A 27,597-nucleotide genomic window follows, 5' to 3' on the forward strand; every position below is an offset into this window, starting at 1 on the left:
ATATACGCAGTAGTGGAAGAGATTCAGAAGCCAATAAACTTCAGTTAGTCCAGGCCGATTGTCATTGATAATGTCCATGGTTCAATTTGGATCAATTAGGGTCTGGCAGATGTGGAGAATCATGCTTGGCCCCAGGGCTTAAAGAAAAACCAATCCAATTTCCCTCAACAAACCTAATGCCATTAGGGGCTGGATAAAGACAGACAGCACACAACAAGGGAGGGGTCTCTTAAATAGCAGTGGTTGGACGAGACAGGTCCTTTAAAAGCCATAGAGGAGCAGAGAGGAGAAACAAAGTCCATTAGGTCTCTGGAAAAGTAAGTGAAAGGACAGGGAGCCGTAAAAAACCAAGACATCTTCAACGCAGAAGTCCCGATGCTGAACGATCGAGCTGGGCTCACTGAATAATTAACAAGAAACTGAAAGAAAGAGGGACAACATTTTTGCGTGCAGCAAAGAGATCGTCTTATTTGACCGGAAAGGAGCAACTTCAAGCCACATCTTTTGATCTTTATCCCTGCAGTACCAGAAATAGACAAGGTATTCAACCATCATCAGGACCATGAGGCTCAGCAAATCCTTTCGACTTCAGGACGTCACCATCGTGTGCTTCACGATCCTGGCCGCGGTGGTGGTCATCCTGGTGGCGTCCTATCAGGCTGCCCCCCTTGCCACCGTGGTCAACTCCTCCACCTACCCCTCCTCGCTGGCACTGCCCCCTCTCCCCATGCCCTTCCGCGTGCCCCTGGACCCACACGGGGACCTCCAGCTCGCCTGGAACATCAGCTACGCCGACCAGGAGATCTACCTGGAGCTCAGGGTGGCGCAGCTCAAGTACGGGGTGTTCCTGGGGATGTCCGACCGCGGGGAGCTGACCGACGCTGACCTGGTGGTGCTCTGGGCCAACGGGACTCAGAACTACACCTTTGGGGTAAGCAGCAGACGAGTATCAACTTGTAAACCAGTGGTTATTATACCCATTCTGAACGGGAACCCCTTTTGGTGTTTTAAGCACATTATGTTATGCTTTAGCTTTTGAAAAATAGCAGATCTACAAGCTCATGAGCTACGAGCTTGTAGGTCTGCTGTGAAAATGTGATGCAAATCAATATATATTATTTCAGAGTGAACGTTTTAACTCAAATCTTTGCTTCTGGGGGTGTCCCTGGAACAACATATTTTCAGATGGGGGTCGGTGGCCAAATACATATAATTTTGGGGTTTCCTTGACATGAAAATGTTTGAGAACGACTAACATAGAAACATAGGGTTTTTCAGAAACCTGTCAGGATTTAGAAGGCATTTGTAGAATCGTCCTCAGGTCTAAATGGGTTAAATGAAAACTAGAAAAGGAAAAGATAAACGAGAAAAGGCTATTACAGTATATTTCATTTTTGTTTCACCTTGCACGTCTGGCTACATGTTGAGTACACCAAGGTTTTATGTTAGAAATGTTGAGTATGGGTCCCCAGCATGTAGAAACTGCCGGATGCTAACTTGCATATGTTGAGCAATTTTCATAATTGGCATAATATGTGACCATACCAATTACAAGCTATAGAAGGCAAAATATTCAAAACGTCATCATGCTTTGTGTAGCATGTGACGTGTCAAACTAGGGGGTTTTCATGATGCTGAATCCATTCCAAGCATTAGTTTAGCAAAAAAACATTCATTGGGCTAAAACCTTTTTGGCTACTAGGCTACTACATTTGGTAATGTGAAATAAAGCTGCAAAAGGGCTGGGTTTATTTTTGTGTTTTGTTCACAGCACACCTAACAAAAGACCATTGATATTAAATATTGATGATGATAGATACATAAAATTGTTTAAATGAGATGCATATGTAATTATGTATGTGACTTTGCTGTAGTCCGAAGGTACATTATGTCCAGAGATGTAGTTGGCCCTTATCGGTGTTTTAATGTTTTCTAATATGGCCCCCTTTGAAAAAAGGACACACCTGACTTCGAGATACACACTCACAATGTGTCACATGTTGTGAGCTTGTAGATCTATTTTTGAAAAGATTGGACTAATACACCACTGATATGGAAACATATACGCTTTTATAGTTACATTCAAACATGATTTGAATGCACATGTTCAGGATCTTCCTGAGGGTAAAACACACATGCTGTGTATATAGTTACATTCAAACATGATTTGAATGCACATGTTCAGGATCTTCCTGAGGGTAAAACACACATGCTGTGTATATAGTTAAAGGACAACTTTAGTTTTTTTCAACCAAGGTTCATGTTTTAGGTTGTTATTAGAGAAAGTAAAAGATGAGTGTTAATTTTCTTTCATTTGCTGCTTTCTTTCGTTTTAGGGATTTTGTGAAAAAAATACATATTTAGCCCCATGCTCGAATCCCCCCGCCCCCTGTCAAAAAGAGCTAAAATCCCTAAAACGAAAGAAAGCAGCAAATAAATACACTCATCTTTTAATTTCTCTAATAACAACCTAAAACATGAAACTTGGTTGAAAAAAACTAAAGTTGTCCTTTATTCAAGTATTTACCTGTATGTATGTACAGGTCCCTTCGGGCTTGGCCCTATAAAAACATACAAATACAATAAGGGACCACACCCTTTGTGCTTGATCCCTTAAAAACATATATGCTATGCTTACATAAAATGTCCTTCTGCTTTTTTATTAATGGAACTTTTATAATAACAAATAAGTGTTAAAGCTGCTATAAGCAATAATATATATAGTTTTGGTATTCAGACAGCCAGCAATGGGTAGAACGCTCCCAAAAGAAATGTAGTCTCTGTGACACATCTAGGGGCCGCAATTTGCATTCAAAGATAAAAGGTCATTAAAATGTTGACATAATATTGCTTATAGCAGCTTTAACAAAGAACTGAAAGATTCAGATCTGGCAACATTAGGGGGGGGGGGGGTAGTTCGATAGTTGAACCTATATTTTCTATGTCTAAGAGGCCTTATAGCCGAGGTGAAGGAGGATCGCATGGTTGTTTGTTATCTCACAGCAGAATAATAGGTGGAACATGTAGCTGCAAGCATTTGGAAGTTGAAGCTGATAAACCCCTCCCCCCCCCCCCCCCCACACACACACACACACACACACACCCCCCAGCATGACAGAATAAAGCATTGCTATCACCATCATCTTAGTTAAAGTGTGAAGCTATTGACATTATGTAAACATGCTAATCCTGCAAGTGAACTCATCGTTGAGCTTCATGCCTTGGTGTAGAATTCCAAGCAAGTTGCAAGAAGTATACTAGGCCTACTGTACATAGCCCCCACACCCCCAGTGTTTGGAAAAGATGCGCTGTGATTGGCCAGTAATCACTTGAGTGACAGCGTGACGTATACGTGCCTTCCACACTTCCGGCGTACTTCCTCCCCCAGTGTAAATTCTTCCGCCCCTCCTTCAACACACATCACTCCAACAAACTTCAGCGGCCAATGAGGCATCTATTTTTTTTAAATATCTATGGTCTATATGACTAAAGATTTTAGTCGACTAAATCTACAGTTGATTTAGTCGACTAAAATGAATTTTGGCGGCCATCGTAATGACCGATTTTATACTTGCTGAAAATAGCAGATCTACAAGCTCACAACGTGTCACGCTGTGAGCTTGTAGATCTGCTATTTTCAGCATGCAACAAAGTGTAAAATGTCATACTGGATCTCTTGTCCACTAGTCCCTTCCTAATATTTTAGTCTAGTTTTTATTTGTTGACAAAATTGTCAATATATTTAGTCTTAGTTTTATCATGTTTGTCATCGCAGCTTAGTTTATTTAGTTTCCGTCAGTAAAAAAAAAGTAGTCGACGAACATTTCTGGCACACCCCACTGCTAAAGGCACAAAAGCCTCGAGAGTGTGTGACGTTCCTCGAGGAATGTAGATTTTCCCTTTCGTTCAAGATTCAGCATCTGTGATCGCTGAGGTGTGAGATTGGTGTTTTTGCATGAGGAGCTAGAGCGGCTGGTTTCGCATGAACTCATAATCACAAGCAGTGTTTCCCGTCTGTGCTAAAATGGGAATCATTCAAACTGCACAAATTCATCAGAGAACCATTAGCAGATAACAATTGACATATCTATTGTTTTATAGTAAAACAAAAAGACGTTCTTGCTCAAATTGAATCTGCCTGCGTTGCAATTCTACCTCTACACCTCTACCTTTGTATGATTAGCGATGGAGCTCAATACCTGAAAAGACCCGATAACAATCTTATTGAGTACCCGTTAGCTATGGGCTATGGGCTTATCATTATCAAGCCTGTTATCGAGCATAGCGGCCCATGACGTCGTCATGTTTAAACAATCACGACAAGAGGCGATCAAGCCATGCAAATGGTGTTTTCTCTACAAGAGTTTTAACTTTGACTTCAGTTCCATAAGCTGTAGTTGCAAAATTCACTCAATCTAATAACCAATACATCATTATTTTTGCTATGATTCCCTGCTTTCATATGACATGAAAAAGTTAAAAATCCACAATGACAGTCCTTCTATACTGTAGTTCTAATAAAAGTAGTCACATATGTTTTCCTTTGAAAGGCAACAGACTAGACTAGAGTGACATACATTTCTCACATGTATGTGAGAAATGTGTTGTATGAAATCGGATCGGGAAAAATCGGTATCGGCATGTCTCAAAATCAAATGATCGGAATCGGATCAGGAGCAAAAAAACGTGATCGGGACATCCCTACTGAGGATACGTCCCAGGTTTTTGTTTTTGTTCAGAATACATTTTTCCTGCACAAAATAGAAAATGCTCGATGTGTGTGCAGGGCTCGATAAGAAACCGGTTCGATAAGCCTGATCGATAAGGTGTTCGTCATCAATAAATATTAACGAGCTCCATCCCTATGTATGTTCATGTCAATGTTCTGCAGGGGAAAAGTACCTGTCCGGCACCGCACCGCACCGCAGCAGTGTTGTTTTTGTCGACTAAAACTAAGACGAAAAATGTTCCTCGACTACCTTTTTTCATTGACGAAAACTAAATGGAAACTAAATGAAAACTTAAGGTGGCCTTACACTAGCTGATTTTTTTTCAATCTGAAATCTGATAGCACCACACACTACAGGATAATCGGAGCGGGGCAGACCAAATATCAAACATTGATGTGGATCGGGCCGATCCCGATCGCGCTTTGAGCGGTCGGGCACCCCCAGAGCGTCAAAAATGCCCGATTATCGGCACCTTAAGCTATGGTGACTAGAACTAAATGTATTGACAGTTTTGTCAACAGCTAAAAACTAGACTAAAATGTTTGGAAGGGACTAGTGGACAAGAGATCCAGTATCAAGTCATTTTACACTTGGGTTGCATGCTGAAAATAGCCGATCTACAAGCTCACAACGCGCCGCAGCACGACACGTTGTGAGCTTGTAGATCGGATATTTTCAGCAAGTGTAAAATCAGTCATTACGACGGCATCAAGGCCAAACATCAAAATGTTCTGCCAAAAACAAACACTGCACCGCAGAGGGGTTGGTTGGATCATTCGGCATGGTTTGAGTGTTCAAAGAAACACAATTTGTTGTGTTTGCCGGAGATTAGGGCCAAAAATCCCTCCCGCAGGCGGAGAGGAGGAGAGCAAATCTTTGTTGTTGTGTTGTAACAACAACCCCCCGGGGCATGGGGTGTTGAATAGGGTGGGGGCGGGACAGAGGGGGGGGGGGGGGGGGCATTATGTTTCTCCCAGAGGGTGTTCCTTCCTTCCTAAATGTTTTATTTTAGTTTTAGTCATAGTCTCTTGAATAGTTTTCATTTAGTTTTAGTCACATTTTAGTCACCTGGAATGTTTTAGTGTAGTTTTAGTCGACTAAATATCATAAGATTTTAGTCGACTAAATCTACAGTTGGTTTAGTCGACTGAAATGTATTTTGGCGGGCGTTGATGCCGTCATGACAGTTTTTTTTCACTTGCTGAAAATAGCCGATCTACAAGCCCACAACGCATCGCAGCGCGACGCGTTGTGGGCTTGTAGATCGGCTATTTTCAGCAATGCGACTAATTGTAAAATGACTTATACTGGATCTCTTGTCCACTAGTCCCTTCCTAACATTTTAGTCTAGTTTTTATTTGTTGACGAAATTGTCGGTATATTTAGTCTTAGTTTTAGTCGTCATAGCTTAGTTTTCATTTAGTTTCCATTTAGTTTTCGTCAGTGACGAAATTTAGTTTCGTCAGAACGTTTTTCGTCTTAGTTTTAGTCGATGAAAACAACACAGCTGGCAGGTGAGCCTTCAGTACGTACCTTTGATGTCTATGTGTGCACGTCCCTGGTGGTTAGGGTTGGTATTGCGTTTTATTTTGACAGAAGTATTCATTGCGTATTTAGGTACATACTTCCAACATATTATAGCATTGCATAATTGACGCATATTATCCCAATGAAGAAAAATCAATTACCAGTTTCCCTCCACAAAAAGTTAAAACACAAAGGACAAGAATTCTTCACTTTCTTCAGTATTGACAACACTTTTACTTCTATCCCACTCCATCTCAGAGGAAAATATTGTACTTTTACTCGACTACGATTATACGAAAATGTTAGTTACTATGGTTACTTTGGACATTTTGATTATTATTACAAAACACACTGTACCACTTCAGCCGTACTGTATAAATCATTTGAAGATAGCAGATCTACAAGCTCACAATGTGGAAAAGTGTGTGGCTTGTGAACATCCGTGAATACTGTATGTGAATGTGTCTACATCATGAGAATGTGTCTACATCATGAGAATGTGTCTATGTGGCATGAGCGCTCCAAGCTCTGAAAAGCCCTCTATCCTGGAACGATGGACCTGCCATTAGAAGAAGAACGGTCTGCAGGGCATTTGCAAAAATGACCTGTCGGGGAGGAGGCAGCGTGACTTGTCGTATGGTCATTATCTGACGATATATATATATATACACACACTCCTCCACACAATCACCTCGAGCAGCCATTTATAGCAACACCTGTCAGGGCCGCTTGATTCTCCCTCCTTGTCTCTCCTCTCTCTAAACCCATCATCATTTACCCACATGAACCTTAGCGTCACTATTCTGGGGGCGAACGTTGAGCAAAAACAGCAGATCTATAAGCTTGCGTTGTGAGCTTGTAGATTGACATGTTAATGCCACCGTCGGTGTGTGAATGTGGGAAGTGAGGACGCTGGCGTCGACTGTTCGCCGCTTCACCTCCCAATGTATGAATGAATGAACCATTGTAAAGCGCTTCTTTAAGCACTTTGGAAGTTGGAAAAGCGCTACAAAAATGCAATTCATTATTATTATTATTTTTTGTTGAATCATATATAGTTAAACATCCTGGTGTATAAATATACATTTCTGTTCTTCCTTTCTCCTCTCTTAAATCTTCAGTGCTGTCCAGCCTGTCCTCTCTTCATTCCATCAGTCTTTCCTCCCACAGGGGAAATAATTACGAGACGAAAAGGTCACTGTACTACAAACACTTCTGCCATCTCTCTCTCTCTCGCGCACACACACACACACACACACACACACACACACACACACACACACACACACACACACACACACACACACACACACACACACACACACACACACACACACACACACACACACACACACACACACACACACACACACACACACACACACACACACACACACACACATAAAATCGATGTCCTTGCTGGGATTCACAGCAGCTATAGTTCGACATTACATAATAGAGTTAACACTCTAACGTTCTACAGCTACTGTATGCTATACTAACATCTTCCATTAAGGTCAAACAGAGAGCCAAGAGGTGCCGATATGCTATATTGTGAATGTTGGGTCTCTGGAAAGGCTCCGCTACATTAAATGGGACCTTAATTAGTATCATAGGTAACACCTTTCAAGTCAAAATGGCTGCCGTGAACCCGCTAACATGGCACATATTCACATAAAAAGGTAGACGCCTCCTCCGGCTCTGGGGCATGTGTTGTGTATTGTATGCGGCGGCTGCCATTTTTGTTTCCAATACAATAAAATCAATCAAAGTTTGGTTGTTTTGCTCTCCCATTGCCTGCATGCGGGTCTATTTAGACATACATGATTCAAAGTGTGTGTGTGTGTGCGCGTCCCTCTCCAGGACGCATGGAGTGACAGTGAAGGTCACGTGTCAGAGGACAGCCAACAGGACTACCAGCTGCTGGACGCGAGACATGGCGCTGACGGCTTCTATCTGCTGTTCAAAAGGCCCTTCAGTACCTGTGATCCCAGAGACTACAACATTGAGGTGTGTGTGTGTGCGTGTGTGCGTGCGTGCGTGCGTGCGTGCGTGCGTGCGTGAACTGTGAACCCCTGCATCTGCACTCTAAGGGCAGTATTAATGCGTGTCTTAAGTACCAGGTCTTATTACTTAACTTAAGACCTGGAGGCGTGGTCAATGCTGTTTGGCCACTCAGAATAGCCAAATGGCATTGATCACGCCTCCAGGTCTTAAGTTAAGTAATAAGACCTGGTACTTAATCCATTGAGACCTGGAACGCATCCATGTCACGTTAGCGTTTAACCACATTAACCATTAACCCATTTTGGGGCGGGAACCCCTTTTGGTGTTTTAAACATTGTTATAATTTAGCTATTGAAAAATAGCAGATCTACAAGCTCATAGCGCGCCACCGAGTGGCGCGCTATGAACTTGTAGGTCTGCTATTTTTGAAAAATCGTTAAAATGTGCCTCAAATCTTTCCGAAAATTGTCATGATTTAGAAAACTTTTTTTTTTAAATTTCGACGTCAGGCCTGAATGGGTTAAGACACGCATAATACTGCCCTAAGAGCTCTAAAACACAGTTATCTCCCAGCCCTCCAGGCCAAAGCATGGTGATATAGTGCCAGAGAAATCTGAGTTATATAAGCTTACAAGACGGGTCACTCACCGCCCGCCCAAATATAGGTAAGGTCACCAACGTCATTTTCGCTATAACGCAAATTCCAGACGGCACCATTCGTGCCAAACTGGCAAACCGGAAATTCGGCAGAATGCACTGCAGTCAATGAGAGCCCAGTGACCAGCTCATATTTCATATTTCATTTCTGAATGAGTGAGATCTTTTGTAAAGTAATCGCTTCTGGCAAATAACAGAAGACATATAACACATTATTGTCTGCTGTGTTGCTTTTCGATGTGTACACTGTGTAATTTTATAGAGGTATCTAAAGAGCAAAAAGTACGTTTTTGAACGAGACTGTCCACCGTTTCCTGCCTGGCAGCCAAATATCGCGATACCCCCGGCAACCAAAACGAAAAAGCAAGTGACAAAATAAAAACTAAGCCATGATGATTAAAACTAAGACTAAATATACTGACAATATCGTCAACAAATAAAAACTAGACTAAAATGTTAGGAAGGGACTAGTGGACAAGAGATCCAGTATAAGTCATTTTACACTTGGTTGCAAGTAACTGTAAAAAGTAAAACCGTCATTACGACGGCATCAAGGCCCGCCAAAATACATTTTAGTCGACTAAATCAACTGTAGATTTAGTCGACTAAAATCGCATGACACTTAGTCGACTAAAACTAGACTAACACTAAAACATTCCAGGTGACTAAAATGTGACTAAAACTTAGTTTTAGTCACATTTTAGTTTCAGTCCAAAGACTATGACTAAAACAGAAATTTGCTGCCAAAAACACTGCTTCCTTGTGCCCGCCCCGGATAGTGATAGCCCTCCATATTTGAGCCACATTCTCATTCTAGGCTATGCATCGATGTGCGGTGGATTCACTTTCTTAGCATGAAATGCGTGATCAAAGTTTAGACTTTTATAAGGTCTCAAAAATCTTAAGTTTGCCTCATTTTGAGGAGAAAAATAACTATTTATTAACCATGTCAGATACATCAAAATCACCGTCCTTTTTTATGGTGACTGATACTTCCCTCCTAATACGTGAGGGGCCGTGTTTTTTTCATTTACTGTTTTCATTTATTTTTAATAATTTTTAGTGTCCTCCGGCCTCCTCCTCCTGCTCCTTATTCTTTTCCCAAAACATTATTAAAAATAAATGAAAACAGTAAAGCAAAGCAAAGTTCTTTGTTTACCCAGGGAAGTGGACTAAGCTCGAGATGCTTGTTTACAGCCACACCCTGCTCATAGAACATTTCATGGTAGGGGTTCAAAGCCTTGCTCAAGGGCACTTCAGCGGTGGTAATTTTAACGTGCCGGTCCGGGGATTCGAACTGGCGACCTTCCGGTATCAAGACCGCTCCGCAAACCGTTCGGCCACCGCTGCCTCTATTAAATGAAAAAACACGGGCCCCCCCCAAATGAATTAGGAGGACACTAGGAGTCACCATGAAAAAAAGGACATGAATTAAGGCCTATTTTATACTTTATGTCCGACCCGTGCAACAAACAATAACACAATAACACACCTTTTATTATTATTATTCAAGGAGGGCACCGTTCACGTGATATATGGACTTCTGGATCGACCCATGGAGTCGCTGGAGCAGTTGAACCTGTCCCGGATCCAGGTGCAGGGGGTCCAGCGGGTGCTGCTGCTGCGACCGGACACCCCGAGCCCCTCGCTGCCCCCCGACGTGCAGACGCTGGAGGTCCTGGCCCCGGACGTCGCCGTACCCGACCAGGAGACCACCTACTGGTGCACGGTTCACCAGCTGCCCCAAAACATGCCCAAAAACCACATTGTCATGGTATGGACGGCATGCAGGCACGTGCACACATATAGACATCAAAGGGGGCTTGAGCCCCTGCCCTTTAAAAAAAAACTGCCCTCTCCAGACCACAAAGTGAAAATAATGCAAACACAAACATTAAACGCCATTAACGATAAAGAGACAATATGACGTAATGTGGGCACATTATGACGTAAATGTTCCCTTCATTGTCAATGGCGTTTACAAAACAAAAATGTAACTAAAGACAAACTCAAAAATCTAAGTATAAATAAAAAAAAAATCACACCCGTGTGAACTGAGTGGTGTAAGGTTTTATATAGCATGATCAGCTGTGGTCTGACGTAATGTCTGACGTAATGAAATCACACAAAATATGTTAAGTAAAAAAAGCTATCATTTTTGATAAATGTATACATTTACACCACTCAACACAAAAGCCAGTTGTAGGAGTGGTTTACACCACTCAATAAAAAGATAGAAGCATAAAATGCAAGCTTGCCCGTCGTTATTGTGCTGATCAACATGGCATGTGGACTAGGGCATTCACTTCTAGTCATTTTTACTAGTTGACTAGTTGCCTAGTTTACTAGTCGACTAGTTGTTTAACTACCTATTATGTAAAAAAGAAGAAAACAAAATTGGGAAATAAATATTTTGGGAAATAAATATTTTGGGAAATAAATATTTGTACATTTAAAAACTGTGTACATTGGTGACTATAACTATAATCTACCTGATCTTCAAGGCCTACAAAATCGTGATTTTGACTAGTGGAGTCGACTAGTTGCTTAATGCCCTAATGTGGACCTGCATTAAAGCATTGCATTTATGAGCTTGCAGATGAATGTGAAAAGCTGCAATACGTAACTTTCATGCTCTACCCTGGATTTGAACCCGGGTCTCCTGAGTCCTGAGCAAATGCTGACATTTTTTTTCCATGTCAGCAGCAGGAGAGAACTCTCCTGAACTTCAACGCGACATTTTGCGTTGAAATAATTTGTCATCCGCATAGAAATCCATGTCGTATATAACGCCCGCATCTTCAGTAGATAAAGAGTGCAGGGGTCATGCCCCGAAAATAGCTGATCTACAAGCTCTCAACGCATCGCAGAGCGATGCGTTGAGTGCTTGTAGATCCGCTGTTTTTGATATTTTTTGTTCAAAAGTGCCCTTTTAGAGAATTTCAGCCCCTGCCTCTCTAACATTCCCTGCACGTCCCATGAACCGACGTGGACACACAACAGTCGATTTATACATTTTTGACGCTATTTAGCACAGTGGTTCCCAAACGCTGTCATGTCAAGGACCCCCAAATGGACACTTATCACCCCGCGGACCCCCCATTTGAAAAGATACGCCAAGGACCCACCCACCATAAGAGAGAAGACTTTTACAACTCTAGTAGTGATTCTAATTTCAATGACCTCCAGTTTAAACTGAATTAGGCTACGGTCCCCCAATGTATATTGTAAAATCAATGTTAATTCAACTCTGAGAGTTTGGTTCCATTTGTACACTATCAGAGTTACAGACCCATTAAGGGTCCATTTGGTTCCTAACTATCTAATCATTTAGCTGTGGACCCCTCAAGAAACCCTGGAACTCCCTCAAGGACCCCTATGGGTCTTTGAGGGAGTTCCCTCAAGGTATTTGCCAGATCAACCGCATGTTAAAGCCTAAAGATATACAATAATTTAGCAAGAACGTTCAGTGATTACCTGTGCAAGGAGTCGGACAAACTGTTTGCACAAAGCTAGAGGATATATATATATTCTTTTTTAAATACAAAATAAAGAAAGACCCTGAACAACAAGCCATGCATGCACTCTTCTTCACCAGGTGTTTGCCAGCTGTCCTAAAACATCCTCAAAAGCCACATTGTCATGGCAACAACAACAAAACATCAATAAATGATGTGGCTGTCATGGTAACAAATACCATCACCTGGTTCACATGGCTGCAGCACATTCCTTTTTATATACACAATCAATTAGTGAAATATAATTACATTTAGAGAGTATTGTATATTTGTACTGTAGTTATGATGATTGAAACTTAAAGGACCACTTTTCAACCTCATGTAATTGGTCCTCACTATAATGTTCATGATAAAATGCCATGATTCTTTCCTACTTGGTCTGTGTCTTATAGGCTGTGGGCAGTTCGGAAACCCGTCCACCAGTGACATCAGCGTCAGATGTTTTTTTAAACAAGATTTTTGGCTTCCATATTTGCATTGCAATGTTTCAGGAATAGAAAGCCTGCAGCCGTCCCATGGCTGAGACAATACAATTGTGGAATTTTATCATGAACATTAGTGATGATCAATTCAAGATTAAAGTGGTCCTTTAATGTCAAGGCATGTTGTGGTTAACCTGATGTTGACAATATCATTTATTCCCCTTCCCCCTTTCTTTGTCTGTCAGTATGAGTCAGTGATTACTCCAGGCAACGAGGCCATTGTGCATCACATGGAGGTGTTTGAATGTTCTCCCGACATCCAGAGTATGCCACAGTACAGCGGCTCCTGTGACGACAAGATGAAGCCTTCCACGCTCAATAACTGCCGTCATGTACTGGCTGCCTGGGCCATGGGGGCTGAGGTATGTACTGGCTGCCTGGGCCATGGGGGCTGAGGTATGTGCTGGCTGCCTGGGCCATGGGGGCTGAGGTATGTACTGGCTGCCTGGGCCATGGGGGCTGAGGTATGTGCTGGCTGCCTGGGCCATGGGGGCTGAGGTATGTGCTGGCTGCCTGGGCCATGGGGGCTGAGGTATGTGCTGGCTGCCTGGGCCATGGGGGCTGAGGTATGTACTGGCTGCCTGGGCCATGGGGGCTGAGGTATGTGCTGGCTGCCTGGGCCATGGGGGCTGAGGTATGTACTGGCTGCCTGGGCCATGGGGGCTGAGGTATGCTTACAGTGTATATAGTTAGTTAGTTGCTGGGAGAGTGAGGTCTAGCCAACACCAACTCGGGATTACTGGATCGAACATCAGGTTCTTGAGCTCTGCAGTGTTGTCAGCCAAGCTGTCGTGCCGCAGCACGTCTACATAAGTGGTACGCTTCTTTCCCCTCCTGGCTTTGCCCTGGGTTGGCTCCCATAGGGTCAATTTACTTGCCTCAAGTTCTGGGTGCCTGAAGCAGTGCCCTGCCATCCTTCTCTCTCTGACTTTGTCCGTGACCCGTGGTAGGTCCCCATAGAGGTCCACATTTCTGATGCGGTCCGTCCATGTGACACCTAGTGCCATTTGTGTGATTTGAGTGTGTACATTGAGTGCATACGTTGGGAAAACGTACGTCACGTTTTTCACTTAAGTAAAAAGTACATCAATACTGCAATGTAGAAATGCTCTGTTACAAGTAGAAGTATTGGCATGAAAATGTTACTTGAAGGGGAATACTGCAGTGGCGTATCGTTAGCTCCTTGAAGGGGAATACTGCAGTGGCGTATCGTTAGCTCCTTAAAGGGGAATACTGCAGTGGCGTATCGTTAGCTCCTTGAAGGGGAATACTGCAGTGGCGTATCGTTAGCTCCTTAAAGGGGAATACTGCAGTGGCGTATGCAGGAATTAATTATTACCTTGGCCTGGGAAAATCTGCCTGGGCACACTGAGCAACATTTTGGCATTAATTAATTAATTCCCAATTTTAATTAATTAACTCATTTTTGCCTTCAATTTCCAAAAGATATTAAGTCAGGTGTCTTAGAGATTGGCAGGTGTAATGTCAGGCTGCTACAAGACACTTCATTCCATCACATTCCCAAATGTAAACAAAAAATCACACCTTCGTCTTCAATGTTTGTGTTTACACAATGTTTGTGTTTGCACAAACATTCAAAGCTGACCATCCATTGTCAATGGCATTCCATGTTTGTGTTTACACAATGTTTGTGTTTGCACAAACATTCAAAGCTGACCATCCATTGTCAATGGCATTCCATGTTTGTGTTTACACAATGTTTGTGTTTGCACAAACATTCAAAGCTGACCATCCATTGTCAATGGCATTCCATGTTTGTGTTTACACAATGTTTGTGTTTGCACAAACATTCAAAGCTGACCATCCATTGTCAATGGCATTCCATGTTTGTGTTTACACAATGTTTGTGTTTACACAAACCCTCAAAGCAGGACATAGGATCACTCCTCAACAACCATAAAACAACAACATGCACACTCTCCCAGGCAGCCTACTATGAAGTATAAGTGTAGTGTTGAGTATTGAAGAGTGTAACAACAGCTAGTTTCTTTCAACTCACTTCCAAATTAGCAAGATAGCACCAGCACCCCATAGCATAGCAGCAGACAACATGGGCACAATCAATGGAAATCCATTCAGCAAAAATTACAATTCAATTTCTGACCTTTGATGTCTTCAAACACGTAGTAATCCATAATCAAGGGCGGACGCTGTTGTGGAGTTGCCCAGTAAAGCTGAAGTCCTCAGGATACAACTGTTGTAGGCCTACAGTACAGTAGGCTAGCTCCTCTAGGGACTGTTACCTACAGTAGGCTAGCTCCTCTAGGGACTGTTGTAGGCCTACAGTAGGCTAGCTCCTCTAGGGACTGTTACCTACAGTAGGCTAGCTCCTCTAGGGACTGTTACCTACAGTAGGCTAGCTCCTCTAGGGACTGTTGTAGGCCTACAGTAGGCTAGCTCCTCTAGGGACTGCTGACTTCCTTTCTTTCCAAAAACTTTGCAATAGACGTTTGGCATTGTGAGGCTAACATTTAGGATACTCTCAGAGAGGCTTCTCATTAATATTTAATCATAAACAAAGACAAAGTTTCTGGTGTGAAGAAAAACAAATCTGCCACATTCTAGCAACAAGCACATGATGACAGGCATCAGGCAGGCATGACCAATCAATCTATGCAGGTACAGATGGACAAACTAGGCAGTGCCAGTGGCTAGGATCCAAATAGGAAAAGATAAATAATAATACACCCACTGCCGTATTTTGCTAAATTGAATGCAGTGATTGCATTCACATTATGTTATGTAATGACGCTACTGTCATTATATTAAAAAAAGAAAATATAAATCAGAAATACCTGGTAGGACCAGGTGTGGATACGCCCCTGGAATACTGTACCACTCATTTTCAACATTGAACTGTGTCATTAATATACCTTAGAGATGTTGTGTCAGGATTATATCAAAGGTTCTGTGTCCAACCTAGTCTCAAAAGAAGAGCAGGGAGACCTTGAATTAACGTACATATTGGACAAAATAACATTTTATTCACTGAAGAACTGAAGAAGACATAACGGAGCTTTAATGCATTCATATTAATACATGTAAATGTCTGTTAATTCAAATTATATGTTATATTTGAAATCCTTGTAGGCATTTTACTACCCTCCTGATGCAGGGCTGCCATTGGGTGGACCAGGTTCTTCAAGATTCCTTCGGCTGGAGGTCCATTACCACAACCCCCTGCTGTTGTCTGGTACGCACGCACGCACGCACGCACGCACCATCATCAGGGATGGAGCTGATGTCATCAATATTGACCAGCAACTATCTGACCTCAAACCCTTAGATCTCCATATGCTGACCTGTTCTGACATTCCATATGTTGATCCTTCCCCATCCGTCCTTCCTCTTCGATGTCTCCCTTTTGACTGATACCTGTCCATTTAAACTCTAGACGGGCCTGCCCCAAAATTATTAGTGCAGCCGTGCCCGGGAGCCGGCGAAAACTAGAGTTCTCAACAGGCCCGAAAATTAAGATCTTATACCCCCATGCCAAAGCGCCAGCGCTCGCCCAGCAGTCTGCTGTCACCCAGGCGGATGCGTGCACGCTTCTCGCCCTCAGGCGTCTTACTGGTTATAGTTTGGGATTCTTTTTTGCTTGTTTGTTTTACTTTAATTTTGTTCTCTCTCTCTCTCTCTCTCTCTCTCTCTCTCTCTCTCTCTCTCTCTCTCTCTCTCTCTCTCTCTCTCTCTCTCTCTCTCTCTCTCTCTCTCTCTCTCTCTCTCTCTCTCTCTCTCTCTCTCTCTCTCTCTCTCTCTCTCTCTCTCTCTCTCTCTCTCTTCTGTCCGTGCTAGAAGCCCCTCAGTCTATTTTCCATTGACCACTACTTCAAATACAGATGAAAGACAGCTTTGATCTTGCCTATACCTAGTCTAGTCAATATATGGGTTCTGCTCTGTCTCATGTCATCTCCACCATTGTAATTCTTCTCACTCCACTGCCTCAGTGGTGGAAAGTACTGTTTCCTTTCTTTTTTTTTTTTTACTTTACTTGATTTCCAATTGAAATACTTTTACTTCTACTCCACTAGATCTCAGAGGCAAATATTGTACTTTTACTCCAATACAATTACTGTGAAAATAGCCGAGCTACAAGCTCACTCACAACACGTCGCGTCGGAAGTTTTGGTTGTGTACACAGTAAATCCATAAAATCTGAAAAATGAACGCTCCGATGTCTTTTTTTTACTGTGCATAACATTGCCTTTTAGATTTTTATAGTCTCTCTAAACTAAACTCCTGTTACACTTTCGCATTATAGGCCTACCATATAATCTTCCCCATTGCCGTATCTTTTTTCCTTTGAAAGCATCAATTTAAAACACCTATAGTACATGGTCCTCTCCACTGCTAACACTCACATGTATTGTTCCTCCTATAATTTTATAGCCACATCAAGATCAAATATAGTGGATCATGTTCATAATAGAATCTGTAATTATACGTCGTCATGGAAATGTTTTTTTTCCCAGATAAATGACACTATTGTGTCTCAGTCATGTTTAAAGACGTTTGCCTGAACATCAGGGCAAGAGTAATACATACAGCCAGGGATGACGATCTGAACTTTGCACAGGCGACCTCTCAATCCGCACCAGCACAAAATTGTCATTGTTATATTCTAGAATGTATCCAGAATGTGCCTTATTATTTCTTTGTCAAGGCTTCAGTTTCATACTTGATTATAATATATGGACGATGTTCTCTACTGCACATGCAGTTGATTATATGGACGATGTTCTCTACTGCGCACGCAGTTGATTATATGGACGATGTTCTCTACTGTGCACGCAGTTGATTATATGGACGATGTTCTCTACTGTGCACGCAGTTGATTATATGGACGATGTTCTCTACTGTGCACGCAGTTGATTATATGGACGATGTTCTCTACTGTGCACGCAGTTGATTATATGGACGATGTTCTCTACTGTGCACGCAGTTGATTATATGGACGATGTTCTCTACTGTGCACGCAGTTGATTATATGGACGATGTTCTCTACTGCGCACGCAGTTGATTATATGGACGATGTTCTCTACTGTGCACGCAGTTGATTATATGGACGATGTTCTCTACTGTGCACGCAGGGTGGCGAGACTCATCGGGGATCCGTCTGCTGTATACCCCCAGTCTGAGGCAGTACGACGCCGGAATCATGGAGCTGGGCCTCGTCTATACTACTCCACTGATGGCCGTCCCACCAAAACAACACAGCTTCTCCCTCACCGGCTACTGCACGGACAAGTGTACCCAAACTGTATGTATAGCATATATGATTATGTATTGCCTTTTCTTTTCTTGTTTTGACCAGTGTTGTTTTTGGCAGCAAAATTTGATTTTAGTTTTAGTCTTTTTTTTTTGTCATGCGATTTTAGTCGACTAAATCTACGGTTGATTTAGTCGACTAAAATTTGTTTCGGCGGGCCTTGATGCTGTCGTAATGACTGATCTTACACTTGCTGAAAATAGCCGATCTACAAGATCACAACGTGTCGCAGCTATTTTCAGCATGCAACCAAGTGTAAAATGACTTACAGTATACTGGATCTCTTGTCCACTAGTCCCTCCATTTTAGTCTAGTTTTTATTTGTTGACGAAATTGTCAGTATATTTAGTCTTCGTTTTAGTCATCATAGCTTAGTTTTCATTTGGTTTCCATTTAGTTTTCGTCAGTAGAAAAAGGTAGTCGACGAACATTTTTTGTCATAGTTTTAGTCGACGAAAACAACACTGGTTTTGACCCCAATGTAGTCGTTATGTGATTGCTCCCTGCACACATTTCTTTTGGCTCTATGCCCCCCCACTTGAATTAAGGTGACTTGTTTGATTGACGTCAAAGGGGCATGTCAGCTCAAACACAAATACTTTTTGTAATACGTCAGTATTACAAAGTAATATAGGCTACAAAAAAAACCTATACCAATTCCATTTCCCATTCCATGTGTGTTTGTCTCATACAGTATGCAACGCTCCCCCTCAGATACAGCTTAAACTATTTTCAGCAATGGAATAATATTATTTGTTTGCTGGGTAGGTAGATAGATCTTGTTGAGCTTTTCATTTTGAAAGTAGCTTTCAAGTCAAAAATGTGTGGGCTCCCCTGACGTAGAGCCTTCGCCCTCCCTGCTAACAGTTTTGCTGCCCCAGCCTGTACCGAGGAATACATGCAGTGACAATTACTGTATCGTCCTCCCCCTCGGCTTCCTTCCACCAACACAAGCCAATTTATAGATTCAATACTTTATCGTGATCGTGACATTAAAAAAAAGGTTTTATAATTTCTTGTTTTTTTCGTTTTTTGTTTTGTTTTCTGAGCTCAGTTGCACCCCCCCCAAAAAACCCTGAACTTTTAACATTCAGTAGATTTTTTTGTGGTCTGGGGTTTACCGGCTCAAACAAGTGCTCTGATTTGCCTGTGGACTGTGAGGTAAGAGTCCACAAATCCCATGACATACAGTAGGAATTTGCCAACAGATGAACACTGTTGAGGGATTTTGCCTGTTTTCATTGCAGCTGCAAAAGGCTTCAGAACATGCAGAGAAAACCCCAGACCACAGAAAATCCACTGAATGTTCAAAGTTCAGGTTGTGTGGGTGTAATTGAGGTCATAAAACCTAAAAATAAATAAATATATATATAAATGAAAATGGAAGTCAACACGTGCAAAAGGTAGTTCTGCATGGGAAGGTACCGACACCAGACATTTTGGTGTCAGTAGTGTACAGTAGGAATCATGTTGTATGTGACACTATCTTGACACTATAAAATGAAACATGAAATGAAACTAAAAACATTGATAAGTACCTTTATGAAGAAAATTCATTATACTTTCTTTCCCTAATATAATCCCCTCTCTCTCCCTCCCTCTTCTCTGTCCTCATTCCAGGCCTTGCCTCCCAGGGGAATAAACATTTTTGCATCCCAGCTGCACACACACTTGGCTGGGCGGGCGGTGCGGACCGTCCTTGTGAGGGGCGGCAGGGAGCTGGAAGTGGTGCAGGAGGACCAGCACTTCAGCACGCACTACCAGGTAGAATGAATGAATAGGAGGACTGGTAGTGTCTCCTAAACTAAAAGCACTACCAGGTAGAATGAATGAATAGGAGGACTGGTAGTGTCTCCTAAACTACCAGGTAGAATGAATGAATAGGAGGACTGGTAGTGTCTCCTAAACTAAAAGCACTACCAGGTAGAATGAATGAATAGGAGGACTATAGTGTCTCCTAAACTACCAGGTAGAATGAATGAATAGGAGGACTGGTAGTGTCTCCTAAACTAAAAGCACTACCAGGTACAATGAATGAATAGGAGGACTATAGACGAATTCAGAAACAGGTCTCATGGTCGCAGCTTACGTATTTCCTGTAGGCGGACTCGACATAGCTGCGGGGTTTAAACCCTCACCAGGCGCACCTCTTCTACTATAGTGAACGGTAGAGTGACTGATATTAGTCTGCCTCAAACGTTACTCTTTTACCTGCTTTTTACTCTAACACTAACGTTACAAAGATGCCCAGAACATCGAGATGAACCTGTGTAGTTTATGGCTGCTCCAACAGTAGTGGCAACATTCCCCAAAAAAAACCTGAATGTCAAAATATCCACCGCGGTGGCTGAGACCAGAGCCATAGAGTAATGGTTGAGACGAAGCAGTGAAAGGTCCAATACCCAATACCCAATCTTTCTGTTTTATGAACACAAGGCTGCTGTACTTTATACCTCATACTAAGTATTTAAAGTATGAGGTATCAAATCAGGGGGAGATCACTTCTCGTTAAGATGTAATACTTTTACATTTTGGGGGTTTCCTTGAATAGTGTGGTGGTTATTGTGATCACCATAGCACTGGAAAAAAAAGAAAAGAAAATTGTGACTTAGCAACCTTGTAACAACATTCTTATATTTAATTGCACTTTACAGTAGTACTAAAAGCAGGGAAATTGGATTCTACATTTGGACCACACATGCAGCACAGCAACTCTGCAATGTGCAGTTAGCAGACCAGAACAGAAGCATGGTGGAAGCTAAAGTCTTTGTTAGATAATTCGCTACATGTGTGCCATGAATAACAAAGAACGTAGACCTTCAATCCCATGGGAAATGCAGTTTCCTCTTCGCCCCAGCTGATGGCTGCTCAGAGGTGGCGGGTGTGGGGGTGTGTGGGTGTGTGTGTGTGTGTGGGGGGGGGGGGGTTAGGGGTTACATGTCTTGCTCAAGGACACTTCAATACACACAGCATAATAGGGCGGGCAGGGAAGCGAGCCGGTGACCTTCTGATTATTGCCAGATGGGCTGCGACTGAGAAAGCCCAGGCTGTCACCCTGTCACCCCCGTAGTCTGTTTGTTTTGACCCCCATGGTCTGTTTGTCACGAGGACATCCAGGGGGTTGGCATCACCAGGCCTGAGGGAACGACGAACGTGAAGGAGGGGGGGGGGTGACACGCTGTGACAGTGGTGGAGGTCGGAGAGGTATAGGGTCGGGAAGCTTGGTTGTTGAGGGCCTTGTAGGTGGTGAGCAGTATTTTAAAACCCATTAAAAAGAAAAGGCATCTATAAATCATGTTCAGGTTTTCTGAAAAACCTATGTTTCTATGTCAGTGGTGCTCAACCTTTTTCATGTCAAGGACATGTATTTGGCCCGCGGACCCCCATCTGAACATATGTAGTTCCAGGGACCCCCCCAGAAGCAAAGAAGTAATGTGTCATGTAATCAATGTAATTCTCTGAATCATGAAAAAAAAACCTAGTTTGACACATTACCTGCTTAAAGCATAATTCAAATTTGATTTTTTTTTATAGATTTTTAATGGTACTCCAACTTTCAACCCCTGAATTTACCTGCATGATCCAACGTTTATATAATAATTACATTTTTAATATGTTATTTGGATGAACCCTGAGGATCATGAAACACCTTGAATGATTACTATTCTGATTTATTTTGGGTCACGCCCCTTTTTAGCTTAGATTGACTTGCCTAATGAGACCAGTGTTGTTTTCGTCGACTAAAACCAAGACGAAAAATGTTCGTCGACTAGCTTTTTCCACGGACGAAAACTACGTACATGGAAAATAAATGAAAACTAAGCTATGATGACTAAAACTAAATATGTTGACAATTTCGTCAACAGATAAATACTAGAGTAAAATGTTAGGAAGGGACTAGTGGACAAGCGGAATCAAGCTATACTCACAGGTGTTGCAAGTTCCTCCTCTTGCTTTGCGTGGCAGGATATGGTCCGGGCGTTACGAGTTTACCAGCTGTCAGGGTCATCAGATGGGAGCCATCCTCCTTGATGTTTTGCCACCTTTCATCCCAGAACCAGAGGCGTATCTACAATAAGGAGTCCGCCTGTCCAAATCCATTTCTGCCTGCATGGCCAAAATCCATACACCGAGGACAAAAACAAGACCTGACAACTATTAGTGGACAGCGGATTGGCCGTTGCGCGTATAGAGCGCGACCCTCAATCACCCATTCGAATGCAAATGCCCGCCAAAATACATTTTGTTCGACTAAATCAACTGCAGATTTAGTCGACTAAAATCGTATGATATTTAGTCGACTAAAACTAGACTAACACTAAAACATTCCAGGTGACTAAAATGTGACTAAAACAAAATGAAAACTATTCAAGAGACTATGACTAAAACCAAAATCTAAATCTGCTGCCAAAAACAACACTGGGTGGAATCCTTGTACGTTGTTGACGGTGGACAATCCTTTTCATGTTCATCCTTTTGTGAATGTTTTCTTGTGCTTCTTCTTTACAGACAATCCGAGTTCTGAGGAAGATGGTCAATGTTCTACCTGTAAGTATATATATCTGCATTCACACACGGCACAACGCAACAATCTTGTTTAGGGTTGGGAACCCTTTTGGTGTTTTCAAGCATTATGTTATACTGTACTTATATCTATTGAAAAATAGCAGATCTACAAGCTCGTAGGTCTGCTATTTTTTAAAAATCCTGAAAATGTGGCGCAAATCTTTGAATATATATATATTCTTTCAGAGCGAGCGTTTTTAACTCATATCTTTGCTTCTGGTGGAGTCCCTGGAACAACATTATTTTGAGATGGCCAATTACTGTACATATATATTTGGGGGTCCTTGACATGAAACTGTTTGAGAACCACTGATATAGAAACATGAGGTTTTTCAGAAAAAAAGATTTAGAAGGCATTTGTAGAATCTTTTCTCACGTCTTAATAGCAACTATGGACACGTTCAACAATCTGTTTGTAACCTAATATGGATGCCAAGTTACAACATGATGTGGTTAACATTCTGCATAACATTTGCTGAGAATAGCAGATCTACAAGCTCACAAGCTATAACTAATACAAGCTCACACTGAGTCAAGTATAGACCCCTCTCTGAGACCGCGATCAACAAAAGTATAGGGTTTAAGTGGACCATTTCTAACTCGGTTATATTCAGAAAAGCAAGATGCAAAGTCTGTGTTGACCGCTTACTGTGTATGTACCGTATGTGCTTGTGTGATGTGTTTGCGCACTTCAATCCACAGGGTGATGTCCTCGTAACCAAGTGTACCTATAATACAGAAGACAGAACCAAGCCGACAGTGGTAAGAAATACCACCACAAGTGACATGTATAATCTGTAGCTATATGTTTAATTGACCTGGGGATATAACGTGGGGCCCTGCCGCAGTGTTGTTTTTGGCAGCAAATTTTGATTTTAGTTTTAGTCATAGTCACTTCCAATAGTTTTCATTTAGTCACATTTTAGTCACCTGGAATGTCTTAGTGTTAGTCTATTTTTAGTCGACTAAATATCATAGGATTTTAGTAGACTAAATCTACAGTTGATTTAGTCGACTAAAATGTATTTTGTCTGGCCTTGATGCCGTCGTAATGACTGTTTTTACACTTGCTGAAAATAGCCGATTTACAAGCTATGCTATTTTCAGCATGCAACCAAGTGTAAAATGACTTATACTGGATCTCTTGTCCACTAGTCCCTTCCTAACATTTTAGTCTAGTTTTTCTTTTTTTACGAAATTGTCAGTATATTTAGTCTTAGTTTTAGTCATCATAGCTTAGTTTTCATTTAGTTTCCATTTAGTTTTCGTCAGTGAAAAACGGTAGTCGACGAACATTTTTCGTCTTAGTTTTAGTCGACGAAAACAACACTGCCCTGCCGCGCACCCAAAATCATCATTCATCTCTCTCTCTCTCTCTCTGATCTAAACCTTTCTAGTTTCTCTTCAGCTCAGCTTTGATCTTTCTCCATAAACTTCCAAACTCACACACTCTACTACCTCTCCCACTCATCACCACCTCTGGAATTTTACTCAAAATGCATATTCAAAAGAAACATTTGGACAGTTATATTCGACTAAAAAAGAATCGGCTCGTTGTTGTACCGCGCTATAACCTTCCGTCTCGCCTTCTCTCTCCAGGGAGGTTTCAGCATCATGGAGGAGATGTGTTGTTGTACCGCGCTATAACCTTCCGTCTCGCCTTCTCTCTCCAGGGAGGTTTCAGCATCATGGAGGAGATGTGTTGTTGTACCGCGCTATAACCTTCCGTCTCGCCTTCTCTCTCCAGGGAGGTTTCAGCATCATGGAGGAGATGTGTTGTTGTACCGCGCTATAACCTTCCGTCTCGCCTTCTCTCTCCAGGGAGGTTTCAGCATCATGGAGGAGATGTGTTGTTGTACCGCGCTATAACCTTCCGTCTCGCCTTCTCTCTCCAGGGAGGTTTCAGCATCATGGAGGAGATGTGTTGTTGTACCGCGCTATAACCTTCCGTCTCTCCGTCTCTCTCCAGGGAGGTTTCAGCATCATGGAGGAGATGTGTGTGAACTATACCTTCTATACCTTCCGTCTCGCCTTCTCTCTCCAGGGAGGTTTCAGCATCATGGAGGAGATGTGTGTGAACTATACCTTCTATACCTTCTATAACCTTCCGTCTCTCCGTCTCTCTCCAGGGAGGTTTCAGCATCATGGAGGAGATGTGTGTGAACTATACCTTCTATACCTTCTATAACCTTCCGTCTCTCCGTCTCTCTCCAGGGAGGTTTCAGCATCATGGAGGAGATGTGTGTGAACTATACCTTCTATACCTTCTATAACCTTCCGTCTCTCTCCAGGGAGGTTTCAGCATCACGGATGAGATGTGTGATAACTACGTCCACTACTACCCTCGCACTCAACTGGAACTCTGCAAGAGCCACGTGGACACTGGATATCTGCAGAAATATTTCAGCTTCATTAACAGGTATATAAACCATTTAGACCTTAAACCTTATGTTTCTGTATCAGTGGTGCTCAATATTTCATGTCAAGGACCCCAAAAATGATATGTAATATGCCTCCGCCCCCCCATCTGAAAATATGTCGTTCCAGGGACACCAACCCCCCCCCCCAGAAGCAAAGATTTGAGTTAAAATGTTCACTCTGTAATAATATATATTCAAAGATTTGAGGCACATTTTCACAATTTAAAAAAAATAGCAGACCTACAAGTTCATAGCGCGGCACTCGGTGCCGCGCTATGAGCTTGTAGATCTGCTATTTTTCAATAGCTAAAGTATAACATAATGCTTTAAAACACCAAAAGGGGTTCCCGCCCAAAATGGGTTAAAATAATAATAATAATAAGTTACGGATTGTAGCTTATGTACAGTAGCTTTCAGTAGAATTGTTTGCCCTTCAGAATCCTTCTTCAGACCCTCGCTCAACACGTCTCTCTGTTCCTGTTGCTCTAGTCTAGTCTATTTAGACCTGAGCTCGATTCTACAAATGTCTTCTAAATCAGGACAGTTTTCGGAAAAACCCTATGTTTCTGTCAGTCGTTCTCAAACATTTTCAACGTTCTCAAACATTCCAAATTTGCGCCACATTTTCAATATTTTTCAAAAATAGCAGATCTGCTATTTTTCAATAGCTAAAGCATAACATAATGCTTGAAACACCAAAAAGGTTCCCGCCCAAAATGGGCTAGTCTATCCCCAATGTTCCTACAGTGTGTACTGACTGTTGTTTATCACAAAAGGCCAGACGCTGTGTGTCTTTCAACAAACTGTGCCTTTGTGACACCAGTGGGAAAGGATTTTATTATTGCCTCCTTTCTTCCCAATTGCCCTCCAATACCCCACTCACGGGCGGCTGTGGCTCAGGAGGTCGTCCAATGATCCCTGGGTCGGCGGTTCGAATCCCATCGCCCTCCTCCTGTCCACATGTGGAAGTGTCCTTGGGCAAGACACTGAACCCTACATTGCCTCCAATGAGTCGGTCGGTGTGAGCTCGCCACCGTCGGTGTGTGAATGTGGGAAGTGACGACGCTGGCGTCGACTGTTTGCCGCTTCACCTCCCAAATGTATGAATGAATGAACCATTGTAAAGCGCTTTGAGCACTTGGAAAAGCGCAAACAAAATGCAATTCCTTATATTCTTTCCCATCTCTCTCTCTGCCCCACGTACTGTCCAGGTACCAGGGTCATGACCAGTGTGAGTGTGCCGAGGTCGGCGTGACCGAGCAGTATTCCAGGATCGACTGGGACACATTCAGTGAAGAGGTCCTGAACACACTGTATAAATCAGCCCCCATCTCCATGCACTGCAATCAGTCTTCTGCAGGCCTCTTTCCTGTGAGTCACATTGCGCACGCACGCACGCACGCACGCACGCACGCACGCACGCACGCACGCACGCACGTGCTTGTGGGCCCACACACATGCACAGCCAAATGCGAAGAGTGCGTGCAAACAAGAAAACACACTTGCGCAGGCGCACGCACACACTTGCCATTGTGTTTCGTCAGATGAAAAAAACAAACAAACACAACATTAAACCATTTCAATTGATTAGCAATAGCAGTTCCAAGTCCTCCCCAACCAGAAACCAAAATGTATAGCTGATCATTTATCTGAAGACAGGTTTGGGTTGACTTTCAGTTCAGCCACACACACACGCGCACGCACACACATGCACATGCACGCACGCGCGCACGCACGCACGCACGCACGCCTGTGTGTCAACAGCGTCAGCCAGGCTAGCCCTTTACTACTACATGTGTGCACCAAAACACAAACACAGAGGAAAAAGGTCAATAAATCCCAATGATTGTACTTCTTTCCGCAGGGTGAATGGGACAAGCAGCCTCTACCGGTGGTCACCTCGTCCCTTCAGAGACCTCGCTACCCCTGTGAGGGTAGAGAGGTCCCAGCACTCCCACCATGGAAGTCCAATGGGAGTCCCAGCACTCCCACCATGGTGTGAAGGTCCACCGATGCCCCCCACCACCACCCTGCCCGACGCGGCCAACACTCCCACCATGGTGTGAAGGTCCACCGATGCCCCCCACCACCACCCTGCCCGACGCGGCCAACACTCCCACCATGGTGTGAAGGTCCACCGATGCCCCCCACCACCACCCTGCCCGACGCGGCCAACACTCCCACCATGGTGTGAAGGTCCACCGATGCCCCCCACCACCACCCTGCCCGACGTGGCCAGCACTCCCACCATGGTGTGAAGGTCCACCGATGCCCCCCACCACCACCCTGCCCGACGTGGCCAGCACTCCCACCGCCGTGTGAAGGTCCACCGATGCCCCCCACCACCACCCTGCCCGACGCGGCCAGCACTCCCACCGCCGTGTGAAGGTCCACCGATGC

At 43.0% G+C, this 27,597-nt stretch overlaps 1 protein-coding gene across 1 annotated transcript; it reads left to right on the forward strand.

Annotated features, from left to right (window-relative positions):
- Window positions 1-27,225, forward strand: LOC306940060 (dopamine beta-hydroxylase-like). The gene is made up of 12 exons (XM_079525003.1): window positions 1-931; window positions 8,121-8,267; window positions 10,435-10,695; window positions 13,107-13,283; window positions 16,033-16,135; window positions 18,033-18,202; window positions 19,832-19,975; window positions 22,721-22,759; window positions 23,480-23,539; window positions 25,069-25,196; window positions 26,409-26,568; window positions 27,062-27,225. The coding sequence occupies exons 1-12, from the start codon at window positions 563-565 to the stop codon at window positions 27,197-27,199; spliced, it is 1,896 nt and encodes a 631-aa protein (XP_079381129.1). The 5' UTR covers window positions 1-562; the 3' UTR covers window positions 27,200-27,225.
- The last annotated feature ends 372 nt before the right edge of the window (window positions 27,226-27,597 follow it).

The sequence above is a fragment of the Electrona antarctica genome (assembly GCF_951216825.1).
Source record: "Electrona antarctica genome assembly, chromosome: 16".
Classification (NCBI taxonomy): Eukaryota; Metazoa; Chordata; class Actinopteri; order Myctophiformes; family Myctophidae; genus Electrona; species Electrona antarctica.

Coding starts and splice junctions, on each gene's coding strand:
- LOC306940060 (XM_079525003.1), top strand. CDS start 563: ATGAGGCTCAGCAAATCCTTTCGACTTCAGGACGTCACCATCGTGTGC. Junction 932..8,120: donor CTCAGAACTACACCTTTGGG/GTAAGCAGCAGA, acceptor GTCCCTCTCCAG/GACGCATGGAGTGACAGTGA. Junction 13,284..16,032: donor CCTGGGCCATGGGGGCTGAG/GTATGTACTGGC, acceptor AAATCCTTGTAG/GCATTTTACTACCCTCCTGA.